This window comes from Tricharina praecox, assembly GCF_024521635.1.
Source record: "Tricharina praecox strain CBS 144465 chromosome Unknown BZA05scaffold_23, whole genome shotgun sequence".
NCBI classification, from domain to species: Eukaryota; Fungi; Ascomycota; class Pezizomycetes; order Pezizales; family Pyronemataceae; genus Tricharina; species Tricharina praecox.
In genome coordinates this window covers 114,146-133,428 of record NW_026250425.1, presented here as the reverse complement: position 1 = coordinate 133,428, position 19,283 = coordinate 114,146, and the positions used below count along the sequence as shown (strand labels likewise).

The 19,283-nt window shown below is 57.4% G+C and overlaps 1 protein-coding gene across 1 annotated transcript; it reads right to left on the bottom strand.

Annotated features, from left to right (window-relative positions):
• Positions 1–10,282: 10,282 nt before the first annotated feature.
• BZA05DRAFT_406253 (uncharacterized protein) lies at positions 10,283–15,829 on the bottom strand. The gene is made up of 3 exons (XM_051484490.1): positions 14,875–15,829; positions 10,796–14,817; positions 10,283–10,689 (listed from the first exon to the last, which is right to left on the bottom strand). The coding sequence occupies exons 1-3, from the start codon at positions 15,731–15,733 to the stop codon at positions 10,339–10,341; spliced, it is 5,232 nt and encodes a 1,743-aa protein (XP_051336876.1). The 5' UTR covers positions 15,734–15,829; the 3' UTR covers positions 10,283–10,338.
• Positions 15,830–19,283: the final 3,454 nt, after the last annotated feature.

The following is a 19,283-nucleotide window of genomic DNA, read 5'->3' as shown; positions in this document are numbered from 1 at the left end:
CTTGTCGTCCTCTTGCAGATCTGGCGGGCGCGTAGCTCGGATTGCGGATTTAGCGCGGCGCGGTACGTCGCTTTGCAGACGGAGGATGTCCTCAGCTGTGATGAAACGGCTACCGGCTGTTGAAGCTTCGGGTTGCTTGGATGTCTCAGTTCGCGTGGGTTGTGCCGGTAGCCGGAAGAATGAGTTCTCGGTGGCTGTGCGCCGTAATGCCTTGATCACGGGGTTGGCAAGTGGTCGCTCGTCGGCTGAAGCTTCGACGATAGTAGGGAGCGGGAATGAAACGTGAGTTGGAGAGACGATGGGGGAGTGGGTGATGGTAGATGGCTTGAGCTCGAAGTTACTGTGGCGTCGCGCGAGTCTCGATTCGGATTTCTCCGTGGACTCTTTGGCTGCGAATGGGTTGAATGCCGCACCGTCCTCGAACGAAGGGCCGCCGAAAAGGCTCTTGTATGCCTCCTTGGGTGCGGCCTCTTTGGCTTCCGGCTCGACGAAGGGAGAAATAGAGCGGGAGCTGGAAAAAGAGCGGAGCGACTCGGTGGACGACTGTGGCTGAAGCTCGAATCTACCAACCAATTGGGAAATCCTAACTCCTATTGAGCCCTTGCGACGGTTTTCACCAGAAGAGACGCGCCGGACGGAGACTTCGTAACCAGAGTCAGCCTCGATCGATACCCGGACGGAGCCTTCTTCGCCAGAGGAGGAATAGGAGGATGTGAAGCCGCTGCCAGTGTTGCTGGTGGTGGAACTATCTTGTCTCTCCTGTGGATGGAACTTACCGAGATCCTCGCGTGGATTGGGAGCTTCCTGGATAGAAGGCTCAGACGTAAGCGGGCCTGGGGCGGATGATCCTAGTTCCGAAGGGAATGTCGGTGAGGTTCCTAAGAGCCGGGGAGATTGGTGATCTGAGACCTCTGCATTAGCTGATGTGGCTGGAGCCAATAGGAGGGGCTCACTAGTACCAAGCTTTGGTGATTCAGCTGAAGGAGACGGGGATTTTAAGGTGGCTGCTCTGGAGGGAATAGAAGACAATAATGTAACAGGTTCAGATGTGTATGGAGGTTTTTCGTTGGCGAAAGTCGCCGTCTGTGAAAGATCGTCCTCGGTAAGGGAGATGCCCAGGGAAGATACGTCGTCGGAAGAGAGTAGTGGTGAGAATTGTTCCGGAAGTGTAGTGATTGAAACAGGTGTTGTTGTACGGGCGATAGCAGGTGTAGGGACAGCAGTGGCTGCGGAGAGAGAGTGTGCAGCAGTGGATGTTTCGGGAATCTGTGTTTGCGTACGGTTGATTTGTTCCTCGGCGATTTCAGTAGGTGTTGTCTTATTGGCTGGTAGGGTTTCCTGGGATGATACTGATTTCGCTTCCTCGGAAACTGTGATTGGCCGTATGGTGTACATGGAGACTGGCTCCGACTCCTGATCCAATGACAGACTGGCAGTCTCTTGGTCAAATTCTTCCGTTGGGGAGCCCGTGGCAGAGTCCACGAGCGTCCATATTCCGTTATTTTCTAGGGCCTAATCATTGTTAACAGCCATCCAGCCAGCGGCATTAACCCCAGAACATACATCGAAATGCCTTCTATTCGATCCTTGAATATCCTCTATGTTTAGTTCTAAAATACGTTGCCCCTCCATTAGTTCGATCGCCCCATAAAAAAACTACGCACAGATCTCCTCCCACCTTCGTCCGCCTTATCTTCTATGGCTACCACACGACTAGAACTACCCCTCCTCTCCTCCTCCTCCAACGTCTTCTTCTTGTATTCGGCATACTCGCTCCCAGAGTCCTCGTGTTGGGGCAAATCTCTAGCCCGACCCTCTTCGCCCTCACGGGCGAGGGTATCAAAAGGATTACTCTCGTTCCTGCTTGATGCAAGTTGTGACGTGAAGGCTGATAATGCGCTCACGGCACCGGTGGGAGTTCCGGGCCGGCTGCTTTTGCCAGTGGGAGTTCCAGGCCTGCTTTTGGCGGTTTCGCCTTCGCTAGGGGAAGCCGACGCGACTGTGCCGGTGGCCTTCCACACTCGATTCCAGAACGAGCCTCTTCTCTTGGGGCCAGGCGGCCTACGGATTGGTTAGCACTCATCTCATCGATGGAGGGATTGGGAATGCCATACTTCTTGTCGTCAATTGACGCGGTTGGGGATGGCGGCGCCACTTCTTCTTCCTTGATACTCATCGTCCGTGACGGGACAAGCTTAAGCTGTTCTAATTCATCCTCATTCTCTTCCGCAACCTCTGGTTGAGTCTTCACGATTCCTGATTTCTTCCTCCACAACGTTCTCCTCGGTACTGATGACGCCTCTGATGGCGGGGGTGGCGACGGAACAGCAAGCTCCGTGAGCGGCGTTTCGACAACTTTCTCTTGAACTGGCTCCGAACGTGGCACTTCGACAACCTTCTCTTGAACTGGCTCCAAACGCGGCGACTCCGGCAATTTCGGCAGTGCTGTAACATCAAGTGTGAACTCGTAAGGGGAGCCGGGAGCGGATGATGGAAGCTCCTTTTCAGTCGGTGCCGGGCCAAGTGTCGGCGAATTCCAGGGACTGCTCGGAAGCCCCGGTACCCAGGTGGGCATGATATCCGACAGCAGGTAGGGCGATCCCGGATGGCTGAATGGCAGCTCTGCCTCTTGGGGCCGGGGAAGCAGTGTCGGAGAGAACCATGGGCTTGAGGGCAACACGGGCAGACGCTGCTCGGCGGCATCCGGAAGGAAGTATGGAGATCCGGGATGGCTGGTGGGGAGCTCGAGGTCCTGCGGTGCCGGGCCAAGTGTAGGGGAGTCCCAAGGACTACCTGGTAGGGTTGGCAATGATCGCGGCTGCAGAGACGACAGAAGGTACGGAGATCCAGGCTCGCTTTCCGGGAGGTCAACTTCTTGAGGCCGGGGGCCCAGCGTTGGGGAGTTCCAAGGACTTGCCGGAAGCGATGGTATCCGTGCTGGCAGAAGCGAGCTCAAGTAGAATGGAGAACCAGGGTTGCTGATCGGCAGCTCGACGTCCTGAGGACTGGGTCCTAGTGTCGGTGAGTGCCAAGGGCTGAGCGGCAGCGTAGGGATCTCCGTGGGCAGCAAATCTGACAGCATGTACGGCGAACCAGGCATACTCTCTGGCATTTCCGCCTCTTGAGGCCTGGGGCTCAGCGTGGGGGAGTTCCATGGGCTCACGGGAAGCACGGGCAGCTGTTGTGCCTCGATGTCAGGAAGAAGATATGGCGATCCCGGCTTGCTAATTGGCAATGCCTTGTCCGTTGGCCTCGGCCCCAAAGTTGGTGAATTCCATGAGCTTGGTGGCAATGTAGGAAGGTCATCGATCTCCGGCATCATGTACGGCGACCCAGGCTTGCTCACCGGCAACTTCGTCTCGGTAGGTCTGGGTCCCAAAGTCGGCGAATTCCACGGACTAATAGGAAGCGCAGGCACATTGCGAGGCATCATCTCCGACAACGCATACGGCGATCCTGGCGCACTGATGGGGAGCTCCTTCTCCTGTGGTCGCGGAAGTAGGGTCGGCGAGTGCCATGGGCTGAGCGGGAGCTGCGGAATATCGGCGGGCACCTCTGGGAGCATATACGGCGACCCAGGACGGCTGACGGGAATCATAGTCTCTTGAGGCCGGGGACCCAATGTTGGGGAGTCCCATGGACTGGATGGAAGCGACAGAAGATCATCTGCGACTTCGGCTAGGGAATATGGAGATCCGGGCTTACTGCTCGGCAGCCCCGCGTCTTGAGGACGTGGAAGCTCGGTGGGTGAGTACCAAGGACTGCTAGGCAGTTGAGGCAACCCGGTCGTGATAACGCGAAGCTCCCATGGCGAACCCGGGCGGCTGATTGGAAGCGTCATCTCCGTTGGTCTCGGTCCAAGGGTAGGCGAATTCCACGGCGAGGTGGGCAGTGCAAATCCCGTTGGAACCTCCGGAAGCTGGTATGGTGATCCTGGCTGACTGAGTGGAACGGTGACTTCTTGCGGTCGGGGACCAAGTGTCGGTGAGTTCCACGGGCTCGGCGGCAGTTGCGGAAGGTGAACACATTCTGGAAGCTGATATGGCGAGCCTGGCTTGCTGACGGGGAGATCCACTTCCATTGGGCGCGGTCCAAGAGTTGGTGAATTCCATGGCGAACTGGGAAGCTGGGGTAGGTAGGCAGTCTCTGGCAGTGCATACGGAGATCCAGGTTTGCTAAGCGGAAGACCCAGTTCTTGAGGGCGGGGACCAAGAGTTGGCGAGTCCCATGGTGATCCAGGGAGCTGCGGCAAGTCCGTTTCAATCGCCAAACTGTACGGCGATCCGGGAACGCTGAGTGGTATTGATACTTCGGTGGGCCTCGGCCCCAAAACTGGGGAATTCCATGGTGAAAGCGGTAGCTCCGGCAAGTCGACAGGCAAAGACAGTTGGTACGGTGATCCAGGCTTACTGAACGGCAGATCCACCTCTTGCGGGCGAGGGCCAAGCGTCGGCGAATACCATGGGCTGGGCGGCAGCAGCGGAAGACCATCAAGCGTTGGGAGCTGGTAAGGTGAGTTCGATGAACTCGACGGAAGAAATACCTGCTGGGGAGCAGGGCCAAGCGTGGGTGAGTCCCAAGGACTTCCTGGAAGCTGCGGGAGATCCGCAGGGATAGCCGGGAGCGTGTATGGCGAACTTGGTCGCGAGACGGGGAGTGAGACTTCTTGAGGCCTAGGACCTAACGTCGGAGAATTCCATGGTGATTTCGGTAATGCTGGTAATTCCAAAGGGACCGGTGGGAGCTGGTAGGGAGAATCCGGCCTGCTAATGGGAAGGTCGGTCTCTGTCGGCCTTGGGCCGAACGTCGGGGAGTTCCAAGGGCTGTCTGGGAGCGGCGGGAGATCATCACCCACGAGCGGCAGGATGTATGGCGAGCCGGGTCCACTGCCAGGAAGTCGAACCTGTGTCGGACTCGGCCCGAGCGTGGGCGAATTCCATTCGCTCTCAGGAAGCTGGGGGAGATCATCGGGGATCGCAGGCAGAAAATAAGGGGACATAGATCTGCTACACGGAAGGCTCATGTCCTGAGGCGCAGGACCTAGAGTAGGTGAGTACCATGGGCTGGGCGGAAGATCGGGAAGGTTATCCGGAACGTCCGGCAACGAGTAGGGCGAGCCTGGTGCAGTCTCGGGTAATTCAACGTCTTGCGGAAGCAAGGTGGGGGACCCGAATGCACTAGGTGGCAACTGGGGAAGATCGTTGGGGATCACTGGAAGCATATAGGGCGAACCAGGCCCACTGGACGGTAAGTCGAGATCCTGTGGGGCCGGTAGCAGCGTCGGTGAGTCCCATGGGCTCGCAGGAAGCACTGGTAGGTTGACCGGCACTGCAGGAAGCTGGTATGGAGAACTGCATTCACTTTGCGGAAGCTCTAGATCTTGGGGACCCGGTCCCAACGTGGGAGAATTCCACGGGCTTGGTGGGAGTTGCGGTAGGTTTGACGGCACCGCGGGAAGTAGGTACGGTGAGGTGCTGCGACTCTCAGGCAAATCGGCATCGAGGGGGCTCGGTCCCAGAGTTGGGGAATACCATGGGCTCTCTGGAAGGTCAGGCAGATCGTTGGGAACAACCGGGAGCATGTATGGCGAGCCATCTCTGGTGGATGGCAGCGACAAGTTCTGTGGAAGCAAAGTTGGCGAGCTCGCGCGACTCTGCGGAAGCATTGGCAGGTAAGCCGGCATCGGGAGGTCGTACGGCGACGATGGCCTGCTCTCAGGAATATCCACATCGAGGGGGCTTGGCTCCAGGGTTGGCGAGTACCACGGACTACTGGGCAGTGTTGGAAGATTTTCTGGTACCTCCGGAAGACTGTACGGGCTGGCGGGCCAGCTTTCTGGAAGTTCCACCATTTCGGGCGCATCCTCAGGAAGGAAGTAAGGAGATCTAGGTTCGCTAGGTGAGCGAGACCAATCATCGGCAAGCAAGACGGGAGAGCCACCCGGGCTCATGGGAAGAGGCGGTAGATACCACGGCAAAGCCGGAAGCTCATAGGGAGACCCAGGTCTGCTTGCAGGAAGGGGGACATCCTCGGCACGCAAATTTTTGCGAAGAGGTTCCCTCAGAGCACTGGCAACGCGACGCAACGTCTGCTGCTTCTTCTCTTTTTCGAAAGCCTTCTTCCAAAGACCGCCATATACCAAAGGCACACCGCCTACGCCGTCATCTGACACTGGGGACGCCATCCTTGGCACATCCGTATTTCTTGCTTGTTCGGTAGGGAAAACCGGCGAGCTCTCTAGCGTATGCGAATCTAGCCTCGATGATGGGAGCGCTGACAAGTCCGATGGAACTGCGGGAAGAACATAGGGAGAACTCTGATCACTCTCGGACAGGGCATCTTCAGACAGCAAGGTTGGCGAATCGGGAGGGCTCTCCGGAAGCGGTGGTAGATACCACGGTAGAGCTGGAAGCTCGTAGGGAGACCCAGGGTTGCTATCTGGGAGCATCACATAATCGGGCTGCTGAAGACGGAGGTAGAGAGGAAGCTCTTCCTCACCATCGCTCTGGGCCTCCGAAGAACTGGCCGACCACGTAGTCCCGTTATAATCATAGTGTGCCTGTTGAGGTGATGATGCTGTCGACGAACCCTCATACTGTGTCAGTTGAGTCTCGAGAGATAGGTCCCCCGGAATAGACATGTGTGACTGCGGTGACTGGTTCGGCGAACCGAGAGGGCTCTCGGGAAGAGGTGGCAGGTACCACGGAAGTGCAGCAAACTCGTAGGGCGATCCAGGCCTGCTTGCAGGGAGGGGAACATCCACGGGACGCAAAATATCTCGTAGAGAAAGGTTGCTGAGAACCTTCAGCACCGTTTTCTTCTCTTTCTCATGACGGACCGCTTTCTTCCAGAGACTACCATATGCGAGAGATACGCCACCGGTTTCGCCATCATCTTCTTCTCTATCCTTCTTAACAGCAGTGATCGGGGTTCCGGCAATGCTGCTTGGCGACTTTTGCGATAGCTGTATGGGAGAGCCAAGAGGGAATCCGGGGGGAGTATGCTCATAGGGCGAAGCGGGATTGCTGAGCGGAAGGGTCACATCCCGAGGCTGCTGTACTTCGAGGTGAAGCTTCTCCGGAACACCTTTCTGCAACTGCGGCAGCTGCGTCGGCGAATTGGCTGGACTTTCCGGCAGCGGCGGTAGGTACCAAGGCACGCTGGCGGGCTCATAAGGCGAACCAGGATTGCTATCCGGTAGTACGACATACTCTGGCTGTTGCAACTTCAGATAGAGAGGGTATTGTCTCTCATCACTGTCCACCCATTCCGGTGATGCCGCCCACCACGAGTATTCCTCTTCGTCATCCATGTTCGTTGACCGGGGCGAGCCTAATCGCGAAAAGCCGATATTCTCCTGCTGCTGCTCCGCGAAAGGCAGGTTCTTCGAATCGCTGTCTTGCAGCATCTGTGTGGGTGAACCAGGCGCGCTCTTTGGTAGAGCAGGTAGATACCAAGGAAGTTCTGGCATTTCGTAGGGCGATCCAGGGTTGCTATCCGGGAGCATCACGTATTCCGGCCGTTGCAGCCTGAGGTGAGGAGGAAGCTCCTCTGCGTCCTCCAACCCAACCATTCTCGCGACGTCGTCCTCCTCCTTCTCATCTTGGGTGGCGAACGGGAGAGACACTGCAAATGGTGACTGCGCTGGCGAACCAGGCGCGCTCTCCGGTAGCGATGGAAGATCCCAAGGCATTTCCGAGAGTTCGTAGGGCGAACCGGGTCTGCTATCCGGGAGCATCACGTATTCCGGCCGTTGCAACCTGAGATGAAGCGGGAGCTCCTCTGCGTCCTCCAACCCAACCATTCTCGCGACGTCGTCCTCCTTCTTCTCATCTTGAGTGGCGGACGAGAGAGACACTGCAATAGAATCCGTTGGCCGCGATAATTGCGTTGGCGAATCGGGTCTGCTGTCTGGTAGCATGACATACTCCGGCCGCTGCAGTCTGCGATGAAGAGGAAGTTCCTCTGCGTCCTCTAGCCCAACTATTCTCGCGACGTCGTCCTCCTCCTTCTCATCTTGGGTGGCGAACGGGAGAGACACTGCAAATGGTGACTGCGCTGGCGAACCAGGCGCGCTCTCCGGTAGCGATGGAAGATCCCAAGGCATTTCCGAGAGTTCGTAGGGCGAACCGGGTCTGCTATCCGGGAGCATCACGTATTCCGGCCGTTGCAACCTGAGATGAAGCGGAAGCTCTTCTGCATCCTCCAGTCTGACCAATCCAGCAACATTGTCCTCCTTGTTCTCATCTTGGGTGGCGAATAGCCGAGTCTCCAGAGTGCTGTCGTGTAACTTCGGCAGTTGGGTACGCAAACCCAGAGCTGGCAGAGACCGCTGGATCTCTTCAACTTCGTAGGGCGAACCGGGCCTGCTTTCTGGGAGCATGACATACTCCGGCCGCTGCAACCTGAGATGAAGAGGAAGCTCTTCAGCATCTTCTAGCCCAACCATTCGCGCGACATCGTCCTCCGTGTTCTCATCTTGAGTTGGGAACGGGAGAGACACTGCAAGTGGTAACTGCGCTGGCGAACCAGGAGTGCTCTCCGGTAGCGATGGAAGATCCCAAGGCATCACCGAGAGCTCGTAAGGAGATCTAGGGGCTCTATCCGGGAGCATCACGTATTCCGGCCGTTGCAGCCTGAGATGAAGAGGAAGCTCCTCAGCATCTTCTAGTCCAACCATTCTGGCGACGTCGTCCTCCTTCTTCTCATCTCGAGTGGCGAACGGGAGAGTCATTGCAATAGAATCCGTTGGCAGCGATAATTGCGTTGGCGAACCGGGTCTGCTGTCTGGTAGCATGACATACTCCGGCCGCTTCAGTCTGCGATGAAGAGGAAGTTCCTCTGCGTCCTCTAGCCCAACTATTCTCGCGACGTCGTCCTCCTTGTTCTCATCTTGTGTGGCGAACGGCCGAGTCTCCAGAATACTGTCCTGTAACTTCGGCAGTTGGGTACGCAAACCCAGAGCTGACAGAGACCGCTGGATCTCTTCAACTTCGTAGGGCGAACCGGGCCTGCTATCTGGGAGCATGACATACTCGGGCCGCTGCAGCCTGAGGTGAAGTGGCAGCTCCTCCGCATCCTCTCGAGCAATCAATCCCGCAACATCATCTTCCTTCTGCTCGTCTTGAATTCCGATCGGCAGACTCTTCGGAGCAATGTACGGCAAAGCTGGCAACTGCGTCGGCGAATTGGGAGCGCTATCTGGGTGCATAACATACTCCGGCTGCTGCAGCCTCAACTGGGGGGGAAACGCTTCGATATCGTCCACTTCCTCACCGTGAATCAGCAGTTGTGTAGGCGAGTCGATCGGGCTCTCTGGCAGAACGGGTAGCCACCACGAGACACCTAGAACTTCGTAAGGAGATCCTGGGTTGCTGTCGGGCAGCATCACATACTCGGGCCGTTGCAGCTTCAGGTTCAGGGGCAGCTCCTCTTCATCGCTAACGCTGAGGACTCCCGGGGAGGGCGTTCTACCCAGCTGAAGCTCAACGTCGGACTCAAACTCGCTGGACATGGCGGGCGAAGATAGGTGCTCAATGATGAGCTGGGCGTTCTCCTCTTTCCCCTCTTCTGTGTGGAGGTTGAGGTCAAGGTGCTCCGGAAGGCTGGGCTGTAGCCGCAGCAATTGGGTGGGCGAACCGACGGGACTGTCTGGGAGCATAACGTACTCCGGCTGTTGCAGTCTGAGATGCAGGGGAAGCTCTTCGACATCGACGTCCCCATCATCCCGAAGCTGTGGCAACTGAGTCGGCGAATCGATAGGACTCTCTGGGAGGTCCGGCAGCCACCAGGGAACACCCGGAACTTCGTAAGGCGATCCGGGTCGGCTATCGGGCAGCATCAAATACTCTGGGCGTTCCAGCTTTAGGCTAAGCGGAAGCTCTTCCATATCGGCGTCACTCAGGATAACTATCGACTCGCTGTCCGACTCATACGCCGTTTGGTGCGGCTCGAGAGTGGGAAAAGTACCATGCAGCTTGGGGAGCTCGTAGGGCGAAGTTGGGCCGCTCTCTGGAAGCTGCACGTATTCCGGCTGTTGCAACTTGAGGTGGAGGGGATACGCTCTCTCCTCACTCTCAATCCTCTCCGGTGATTCCGCCCACCACGAGTACTCCTCTTCATCCTCGGTATTTGTTGACCTCGGGGAGCTGATCAATGGAAAGCCCTCTTCTTCCGCGGTAGTAACAGGTGATTTTGGGGTAGTCTCGGAAGTGACGGCTGGTGCTTCGGCGGGGCACGGCAAGGATGATTCCTTCTGGGATCCAATTTCTTCCAAACGGTGCTGGGGCAATTTGATCTCATGTACTAATACATCGTAAGCAATAGCCGGTAATACAATCAACAGAGAGGAAACACACTGGAAGACTTCAAAACATCAGGCTTTCCCTCCGGCAAGACGACCTCGGAGGGCTTCTGCAATGCAGGTGACTGACCTGGCAAGACAGGCTGTGTCTCGCCCGGCAACGAAAAACGAACAGATGGCAAATCCCCAGGTAACGTCGAAGACGAAGAAACATAATAAGAACCGGCCGATTTAATACTGCTGACGGGCACAAAATCTAAAACATGAGAAAACTTTCCACCCTCCTGCTCCTCTTCAACATCTGACAATCTATCTCCTCCCCTCAACTTTCCCTGTACAGCTGCCTTTTTTTCTTCTTTTCTACCACTCCTGTTGCCCGCAACCTCCTCGTTGACGTTAGCCTATGTTCGGAAAGGTCCCAAAGGGAGGCAATATCCAAACTGATAGCGCAGGATTCAAAGCAAAGGGAAGGACAGAGAATTAGGAGGATACCTGTTTGCGTCCTGCAACCAGGGCAAAATCATCTTCGTGCAACGAGGAGGGGGCAGTAGCAGTAGCATCAGAGAGCTTCTTCACCTTTTTCTCATCTGCAATCTTCATGGCTTTCTTGGCCATAGATCCCTCCTCCTCCTCCTCTTCCATATGCTCCGGCTGGATTCCAATCTGCACGCCGGGGAGGACAACACCGTTGTTGCCAGGCTGCTGCTTCGCCTGGACGTACGAGGCCTCGTCGATGTCGCTCTCACTGAGGTCCTCGACTAGCTCGGCAGCGCCGTTGTCGTCCAATTTAACACCCTCTTGTTCCTCCTCAGACGACGACTCTTCCACTGCCTCACCGGCCTTCTTCTGCTCCTCCTTTCTCATCTTCCTCCTCTCCTTCTTCTCCCTCTTTCTTTCGCGCTCGGCTCGCTCCTTCTCCTTCAGCGCCTTCTTCTTCTTGCGCTCTTGTAGCTTCTCCTTCTCCTCGAGATATGTGAGGATATCCATCTTCTTATTCTTCTTCCCCTCATCCCTCAGCTCGCCACCTCTCAGTCCCAAACTCTTTTGCTCCTCTTCAGTGCGCTCGATCTTCAACTTGGCAATAAGCCCATCAAGATCCTCGGCGAGAGTGACGGTGCCGGAAGCAGAGCGAACACGACCGGGCGTCCGTTCCGCCGAAGTAGTGTCTCCGACATCGGAGGAAACCGACGATTCCCTGTTGCGGCGCTTCTTCTTGGTCTTCTCCTCGCCGTCCTTCTGTACCCCCTGCCAGCTCTCGGTAGATGAGTCGCGCTGCAATTGAATTTTGCTGTCGAGCTTATCGCTGAGGCTCATGTCCGAGGTGGATTTCTTGAGTGACTTTTCGGAGCCGGACTTGACGCGGCGAAGGCTGCTGGCCTTGGTGGCGGCGACGGCGACGGCGGCGGTGGTGGGTGCGGGGCTGACAAACTTGCCTAAGAAGCGACTCCAGCTACCGTCACCACCAGATTGCTTAGGCGTCTCCTTGGTAGGCTTTGAGGTAGAGTCGACGACCTCGGTTTGTGAACGAGAGATCTTCCGGCGAACTTGCTGCTTCCCCTCTCCCTGCTCCTCCCTGAGCCGCCTCTCTTCGCGACGTGCTTCGCGGCGCTTCTTGCTAGCTGCCTTCTCCTCCTTCGTGCGGTGACGACGTCGGCCCTGGCCAGCATCTCCTCCACGGAGACCCAACTTCGGGCCTTCTTCACCCTGAGCCGTCTGCTGGCCTTCTGCGAGAGACGCTCCTTCCACATCCTCGCCTGACAATTCTCCATCGGAATCGGAGTCCGTACTATCGTCGTACTCCCTCTTGCTCTCGCGACGGCACTCGAAGGCTTCGAGATCATCGATGCTGGTGAGCACGGTCGAAGCCGCACCGCGGGAAATGACGGAGTAGGTGGTTCCAGATTCAGCCGCAGTTGTGGTGTCGCTGAAGGCAGACGAAGCGCGGCGTTGACGGCGTGACGGCGTGTTAGAAACCTCGGAATTGGGCTGTGAGAATGAAAGGGGGATTGATGCGCCCCAGCCTGGCTCAGATGTCGTGTATTCCTCAACCGGAGTGGTCAAGGGACTGGTGTGCATCATAGCGGTGGATGATGGCATCTGGATGTCGGCGGGGTATTGGCGCGGCGTCTTCTGGTCCGTCTCGTCTGCGATGTATTGCTGCGTCTGGCTCTGGCTGCGGTCGGCATACCGTTGCTGCCTGGCTTCCCATTCGATGACCGCGGGCTGAGAGCTGTAGCTCTGGGTGGGCCGCGGCCTTACAGGAACAGCCTCGCTGTGCTGGCGTTGCTCGTGCTGGCTCTGGTCGGCCTGGACATCATGCGACTGGCGTACATTCCACTCCTCCACGGCAGTCGAAGAGTTGGGGATCCGCCCTCCCTGTGCCGGCGTAGTATCCTGGTGTCGCTCGTACTCGAGTGCGGCTGGTTGGGGTACATAAGGAAGTTCAGCACCTGCGCTCGCGAGATACCCGCCCGACGTCCATTCCTCAGAGGGTGTTGCCGGCTGTGAGATATAGCCTCCAGTCGTCTGCGTTGGCGCAGGCATAGCTACCGATGTCTCGGTACTCTGGTATCGCTCGGACAGTCCTTGAGCAAACTGAGCAGCGCGGATTGCTGCCTGCTCCGCTTCCCATTCCTGAACCGCTGGCTGAGAGCTGGAAACACCCGCATTCGCAAGATATCCTCCCAAAGCCAACTGCTCGGTAGTCGTGGTAGGCTGGGTGATGTAGCCGCCAGTCGTCTGTGTTGGCGCAGGCATAACTGTTAATGTCTCGGTGCTCTGGTTTCGCTCTGAAAGGCCTTCGGCAAACTGAGCGGCACGAATAGCTGCCTGCTTCGCTTCCCATTCCTGAACCGCCGGCTGCGAGCTGTAGCTCTCGGCTGTCTGGACAGGAGCATTGTAGGCGAGCTCGACACCTGCGTTCGCGAGATACCCACCCGACGTCCATTCCTCAGAGGGTGTTGCCGGCTGTGAGATGTAGCCTCCAGTCATCTGGGCTGGCGCAGGCACAACTGCGGATGTCTCGGTGCTCTGGTGTCGCTCTGAAAGTCCTTGCGCAAACTGAGTGGCACGAATAGCTGCCTGCTTCGCTTCCCATTCCGCAACGGCAGGCTGAGAGCTGTAGCTCTCGGTTGTCTCGACCGCAGTATTGTAGGTGAGCTCGGCACCCGCGTTCGTGAGATATCCTCCCAAAGTCAACTGCTCGGTAGTCGCGGCCGGCTGAGTGATGTATCCTCCAGTCGTCTGGGCTGGCGCAGGCATAACTGTCAATGTCTCGGTGCTCTGGTTTCGCTCTGAAAGGCCTTCGGCAAACTGAGCGGCGCGATTTTCGGCCTGCTTCGCTTCCCATTCCTGAACTGCAGGCTGAGAGCTGTAGCTGCGCTCCGCTTGCACACGGGTGACAACATCCTCGCGAGCATTATCCTGGCGACGCTCGTACTCCTCGGTCTCCGTGGTCTGCAGGGGAATGTAGGGGAGCTCGGCACCTGCATTTGCAAGATACCCGCCCGAAGTCCATTCGTAAGAAGGCGTTGCCGGCTGAGATATGTAGCCCCCGGTGGTTGGCATCGGCATATCAGTATGTTCTGAAGTCCCAGTGGTTTGCTCGATCCGATGTTGGATGGCTTGGGCATTGACGGCTGACCGGCGTGCTTCCGACTCATGAACAGCAGACTGGGAGGTGTAACTCTGGGTCGCCTCCGCTGGCAGAGGGACAAATGCTGGACTCTCCATAGTTTGGTGGTGCTCGTACTGTTCTGATTTAGTGTGCCGAAGAGCTGCCTGGCGCGCATTCCACTCCGCAACGGCAGGCTGGGAACTCTGTAGAGAAGCGGCAACATCGACGGGCTGGGTACGTTCTCGTTGATCTTGTACCGACTGGGCACTGTGAAGCTCAAAGCCAGTGTTCGCGAGGTATCCACCTGCCGTCCACTGCTCAACCGGCGTCGCTGGCTGCGAGATGTAGCCGGTGGCTGGCACAGGCATGGGAACAAATGCTGCAGTGCCGGTGGCTTGCTCATATCGGGCCTCAGACGTCGTCTGAGAAGTCTCCGCAACCTGATGATGCGTACGCTGATTCCACTCCGAAATGGCAGGTTGTGAGCTCTGGATGGTGTCCTGGTGACGTTCCTGTGGCTCGACGGCCCTGTTCTCAACACCCGTGTGCGCGAGATACCCGCCCGAAGTCCACTGCTCAACGGCTGAAGCCGGCTGAGAGATGTATCCGCCAGTTGCGGAGGCTGGGATAACCGCCAGAGTCTGGGTTTCCTGGCGATGCTCGGACTGCGCATTTTGGGCTGCATCCACGGTCTGGTTATACTGCTTAGCTGAAGCCTGTTGTCCCGACGCCCATTCCTCAACGGCAGACTGGGAGCTGTAGCTCTCCTGAGTCGTTTCCACCGGGAGCGCGGTGTGGTGTTCAATCTCTGCTCCCTGATAGCGTTGCTGATGCTGGGTCTTTTCAACTTGTGCCTGCTGCGCCTCCCACTCCTGGACAGCGGGCTGGGAAGAGGAAACTAGATCTATTGTAAGCACTTTGCGCAATCTGGACCTCCAAGATAAGGGAAACTCACATTGTTCGGACTTAGTCTGGCTTAATTCGGCGCCCAAAGGTGGGGCGCCCACGTTCGCGAGGTGTCCACCCGAAGTCCACTGCTCAACTGGTGTGGCCGGCTGAGAGATGTAGCCTCCAGTGGTGGGTGAAGGCATTGCGACATATGGTAGGGTGCCTGTGGTCTGATCGTATCGGGCACGGGTAGCGCCGGATTCTGACGCCTGCGAGACATGAGGCGGGCGCTCGGTGGCGATTTGCTGACCGGAGGTCTCATGGTACGTGTCGGATTGGTGGCCCTGGATTGCTCCCTGGGTAGACACCCGCCCCCGAATCGCTTGTGCGTATGATTGAACGGGAGTAGTCCCAGGACGTTGTTGTTCCTGGGTTCTCCCCTCTGACGCGGAAGCTCCACTCTCGACGTTCCGATGGCTGCTGGAGCTCCTCTGATGGCTGACCTCCTTGATCGCCGATCCGTTCTCGCGATGCTTCTCCTTCTTCTCCTTCTTCCCCTTCTTTGTTCTCTCTGCGAATTTGTACTCATTTTCGTCGCGATCACGGCTGTGCAGATAACCTCCGCGGAGTCCAAGAGCGGTGAACGCCTCCCCTCCCTCTGTAGTACCCTCACGAAGCTGTTCCTCTTGTTCCTCATGGTCACTTCTCTCCTCGGCAGAGTGCTCGCTCTCCTGCAAATCCTGGTGCTGTTGCTCACGGCGTTGCTCAAGCTTGTGTTGCTGGGTCAACTCAACCCTCGAGGAAGACGAAGGACGAGAATGGTCCCGACGTGTATCGAGTCCGACAGTAGACGCGGTCTGCCTTATATCTTGACGCTGCTGTTCGTGATGACGCTGCTGGCTAACTTCAACCCCCGAAGGCAGCATGGGAGAGGTAGTGAATTGAGTCCACTGCCCATCCTGGCGCTGCAGCTGCTGAGTGGCCTCAAACGACTGGCGTTGGCTATCGTAACGTTGCAGTAGTTGCCGTGCATCAAAGGCCGTCGACACAGGAGAGGAAGCGGATTGCTCCCGACGTTCCTCAAACCCCGCCGCCGACGCAGTAGAGGAAGCGAATTCCTCCCGATTCTCCTCAAATTCCGCCTGTTGGCTGATTCCAAGCCCCATCGGCCCGGTTGAGGGGGCGTACTGCGACTTTGACTCCTCAAACACTGCCGGACGTTCCTGCTCGTAGGTATGGTGCGACTTCTGGTATTGCTGGGAAACCTCAGGCACCGTAGCGAACTGCGTCCGCTGAGCGACCCGGCCAACCTCAAACCCTGCTGACGTGGAAGGTGCAACAAACTGGCTCTTCTTCGGCTGATCGAACTCCGAAGGCAACATGGGAGAGGTGGTAAATTGTGTCCACTGCCCGTCTTGACGCTGCAGCTGCTGAGTGGCCTCAAACGACAGGCGCTGGCTGTCATATCGTTGCAGTAGCTGTCGTGCATCAAATGCTGTCGACACAGGAGAGGAAGCGGATTGCTCCTGACCTTGCTCAAACCCCGCTGCTGAAGCAGAAGAGGTAGCGACTTGCTCCCGCCGTTCTTCAAACTCCGTCTCTTGGCTGATTCCAAGTCCCGCCAGCCCGGATGAAGGGGTGTACTGAGACTTTGACTCCACCGACGGATGTTCCTGCTCGTAGGTCTGATGCGGCTTCTGATACTGCTGAGAAACTTCAGGCATCGCAGCGAACTGCGTCTGCTGGGCGACCCGGCCAATCTCAAACCCCGCCGACGTGGAAGGTGCAACAAACTGGCTCTTCTTCGGTTGATCGAACCCGTATAGCAGCGAGAGTGAGGTAGTGAATTGAGTCCACTGCCCATCCTGACGCTGTAGCTGCTGAGTAGCCTCGAACGACTGGCGCTGGCTATCGTAACGTTGCAGTAGTTGCCGTGCATCAAATGCTGTTGATACGGGGGAGGTAGCGGATTGCTCCGGACGATGCTCAAACCCCGCCGCTGAAGCAGAAGAGGTGGCAGATTGCTCCTGACGTTTCTCAAACCCCGCCGCGGACGGAGAAGAGGAAGCAGATTGCTCCCGACGTTCCTCAAATTCCGACTGTTGGCTGATTCCAAGCCCAGCCGGTCCGGTTGAGGGGGCGTACTGAGACTTTGGCGCCTCAAATACCGATGGACGTTCCTGCTCGTAGGCCTGGTGCGACTTCTGGTATTTCTGCGAGACCTCGGGCAACGTAGCGAACTGCGTCTGTTGGGCGACCCGGCCAACCTCAAATCCCGCCGACGTGGACAGTGCAACAAACTCGCTCTTCTGTGGCTGATCGAACCCCCATGGCAGCGCGGGTGAGGTAGTGAATTGGGTCCACTGCCCGTCCTGACGCTGCAGCTGCTGAGTGGCCTCAAACGACTGGCGCTGGCTGTCGTAACGTTGCAGTAGTTGCCGTGCATCAAAGGCCGTCGACACAGGAGAGGAAGCGGATTGCTCCTGACGTTTCTCAAACCCCGCCGCCGACGCGGAGTGCTCGGTAGTCTGGCGCTGCGGTTCCTGGCGATGCTGGTATAGCCGTTCCTGGGCAGTCTCAACTTCCGCGACCACATCAACCTCAGCCGCCACCTGCTGACTGGCTCCAACCTCCGCCGAACGACGTTCCTGCTTGTATTGCTCTTGTGCTTGCTGGCTAAACCTTGATGGCAGTGAGGGTGAGCTAGTGAATTGGGTCCACTGCCCATCCTGACGCTGCAGCTGCTGAGTGGCCTCAAACGACTGGCGCTGGCTGTCATAACGTTGCAGTAGCTGCCGTGCATCAAATGCCGTCGACACAGGAGAGGTAGCGGGTTGCTCCTGACGTTTCTCAAACCCCGCCGCAGACGCAGAATGATCGGTAGTCTGACGCAGCAATTCCTGACGCTGTAGTTCCTGGCGAAGCTGGTATTGTCGTTCGTTGGCGGCCTCAACGTCTGCGCGCACACCGACCTCAACCACCTCCTGCTGACTGGCTCCAACTCCCGCCAAACGACGTTCCTGCTTGTATTGCTCTTGTGCTTGCTGGTCAAACCCCCATGGCAACGTAGGAGAGGTGGTAAACTGTGTCCACTGTCCATCCTGCCGTTGCAGCTGCTGAGTAGCCCCCAACTGCGCCGATGTCGCCTGACGTTCAAACGTCGTCAATTGGCGTTCCTGCTCGACGTTCTGTTGGTGCTGCTGCTGGAGTTGTTGGGTTGTTCCAAACACTGCCGACGAGGACTGGGTCTGCTCAGCTCCCACCGATGCCGAAGGGGCAACATATTGGCTTGAGCTCTGGTGTTGGCTATCGTAACGTTGCAGCAGCTCCCGTGCATCGAAGGCCGTCGATACGGGCGAGGTAGCGGGTTGTGTCTGTTGGCTATCCTGATAGGCATGCTCGCTTTTCTCGTACCGCTCCTGCTGAACAAATCCCGTAGGAATCGTCGGAGAAGCCTCGACCTGTGTCCACTGCCCGTTCTGCCGTTGTAGCTGTTGGGCAGCCTCAAATCTTACCGCCGACTGGCGCTCCTGATCCTGCTCCTGCTCATAGTGCAGTTTCTGTAGTTGCTGCTGCGGCTGCTGCGGCTGCTCAACAAATCCCGTCGGGATCATCGGAGAGGCAGATAACTGTGTCCACCGGCCGTCCTGCCGTTGCAGCTGCTGAGTAGCCTCCAACTGCACCGAAGATGCGTCACGCTCAAACGTCGTCAATTGGCGTTCCTGCTCGATGTTCTGTTGGTGCTGCTGGAATTGCTGAGTTGTTCCAAACCCTGCCGACGAGGACTGGGTCTGCTCAGCTCCCACCGATGCCGAAGGGGCAACATATTGGCTTGAGCTCTGGTGTTGGCTATCGTAACGTTGCAGCAGCTCCCGTGCATCGAAGGCCGTCGATACGGGCGAGGTAGCGGGTTGTGTCTGTTGGCTATCCTGATAGGCATGCTCGCTTTTCTCGTACCGCTCCTGCTGAACAAATCCCGTAGGAATCGTCGGAGAAGCCTCGACCTGTGTCCACTGCCCATCCTGCCGCTGCAGCTGCTGCGTAGCCTCGAACTGCGCCGAAGTTGCTTGACGCTCAAACGTCGTCAATTGGCGTTCCTGCTCGATGTTCTGCCGGTGCTGCTGCTGGAGTTGTTGGGTTGTTCCAAACACTGCCGACGAGGACTGGGTCTGCTCAGCTCCAACATATTGGCTCGAGCTACTCTGTTGCTGGCTATCGTAGCGTTTCAGCAGCTCCCTTGCATCGAAGGCCGTCGATACGGGCGAGGTAGCGGGTTGTGTCTGTTGGCTATCCTGATAGGCATGCTCGCCTTTCTCGTACCGCTCCTGCTGAACAAATCCCGTAGGAATCGTCGGAGAGGCCTCGATCTGCGTCCACTGCCCATCCTGCCGTTGCAGCTGCTGAGCCGCCTCAAACCTCGCCGCCTCAAATCTTACCGCGTCTTGGCGCCCCTGCTCCCGCTCATGCTCCTGCTCC

What these genes read in the sequence shown, in the direction of transcription:
- BZA05DRAFT_406253 (XM_051484490.1), bottom strand. Translation starts at nt 15,733, where the DNA reads ATGCTGCCTTCGGGGGTTGAAGTTAGCCAGCAGCGTCATCACGAACAG. An exon ending in CCAGACTAAGTCCGAACAAT is followed by an intron (nt 14,818 to 14,874) that starts GTGAGTTTCCCT and finishes CAATAGATCTAG; the next exon opens with TTTCCTCTTCCCAGCCCGCT. An exon ending in TGGTTGCAGGACGCAAACAG is followed by an intron (nt 10,690 to 10,795) that starts GTATCCTCCTAA and finishes AACGTCAACGAG; the next exon opens with GAGGTTGCGGGCAACAGGAG.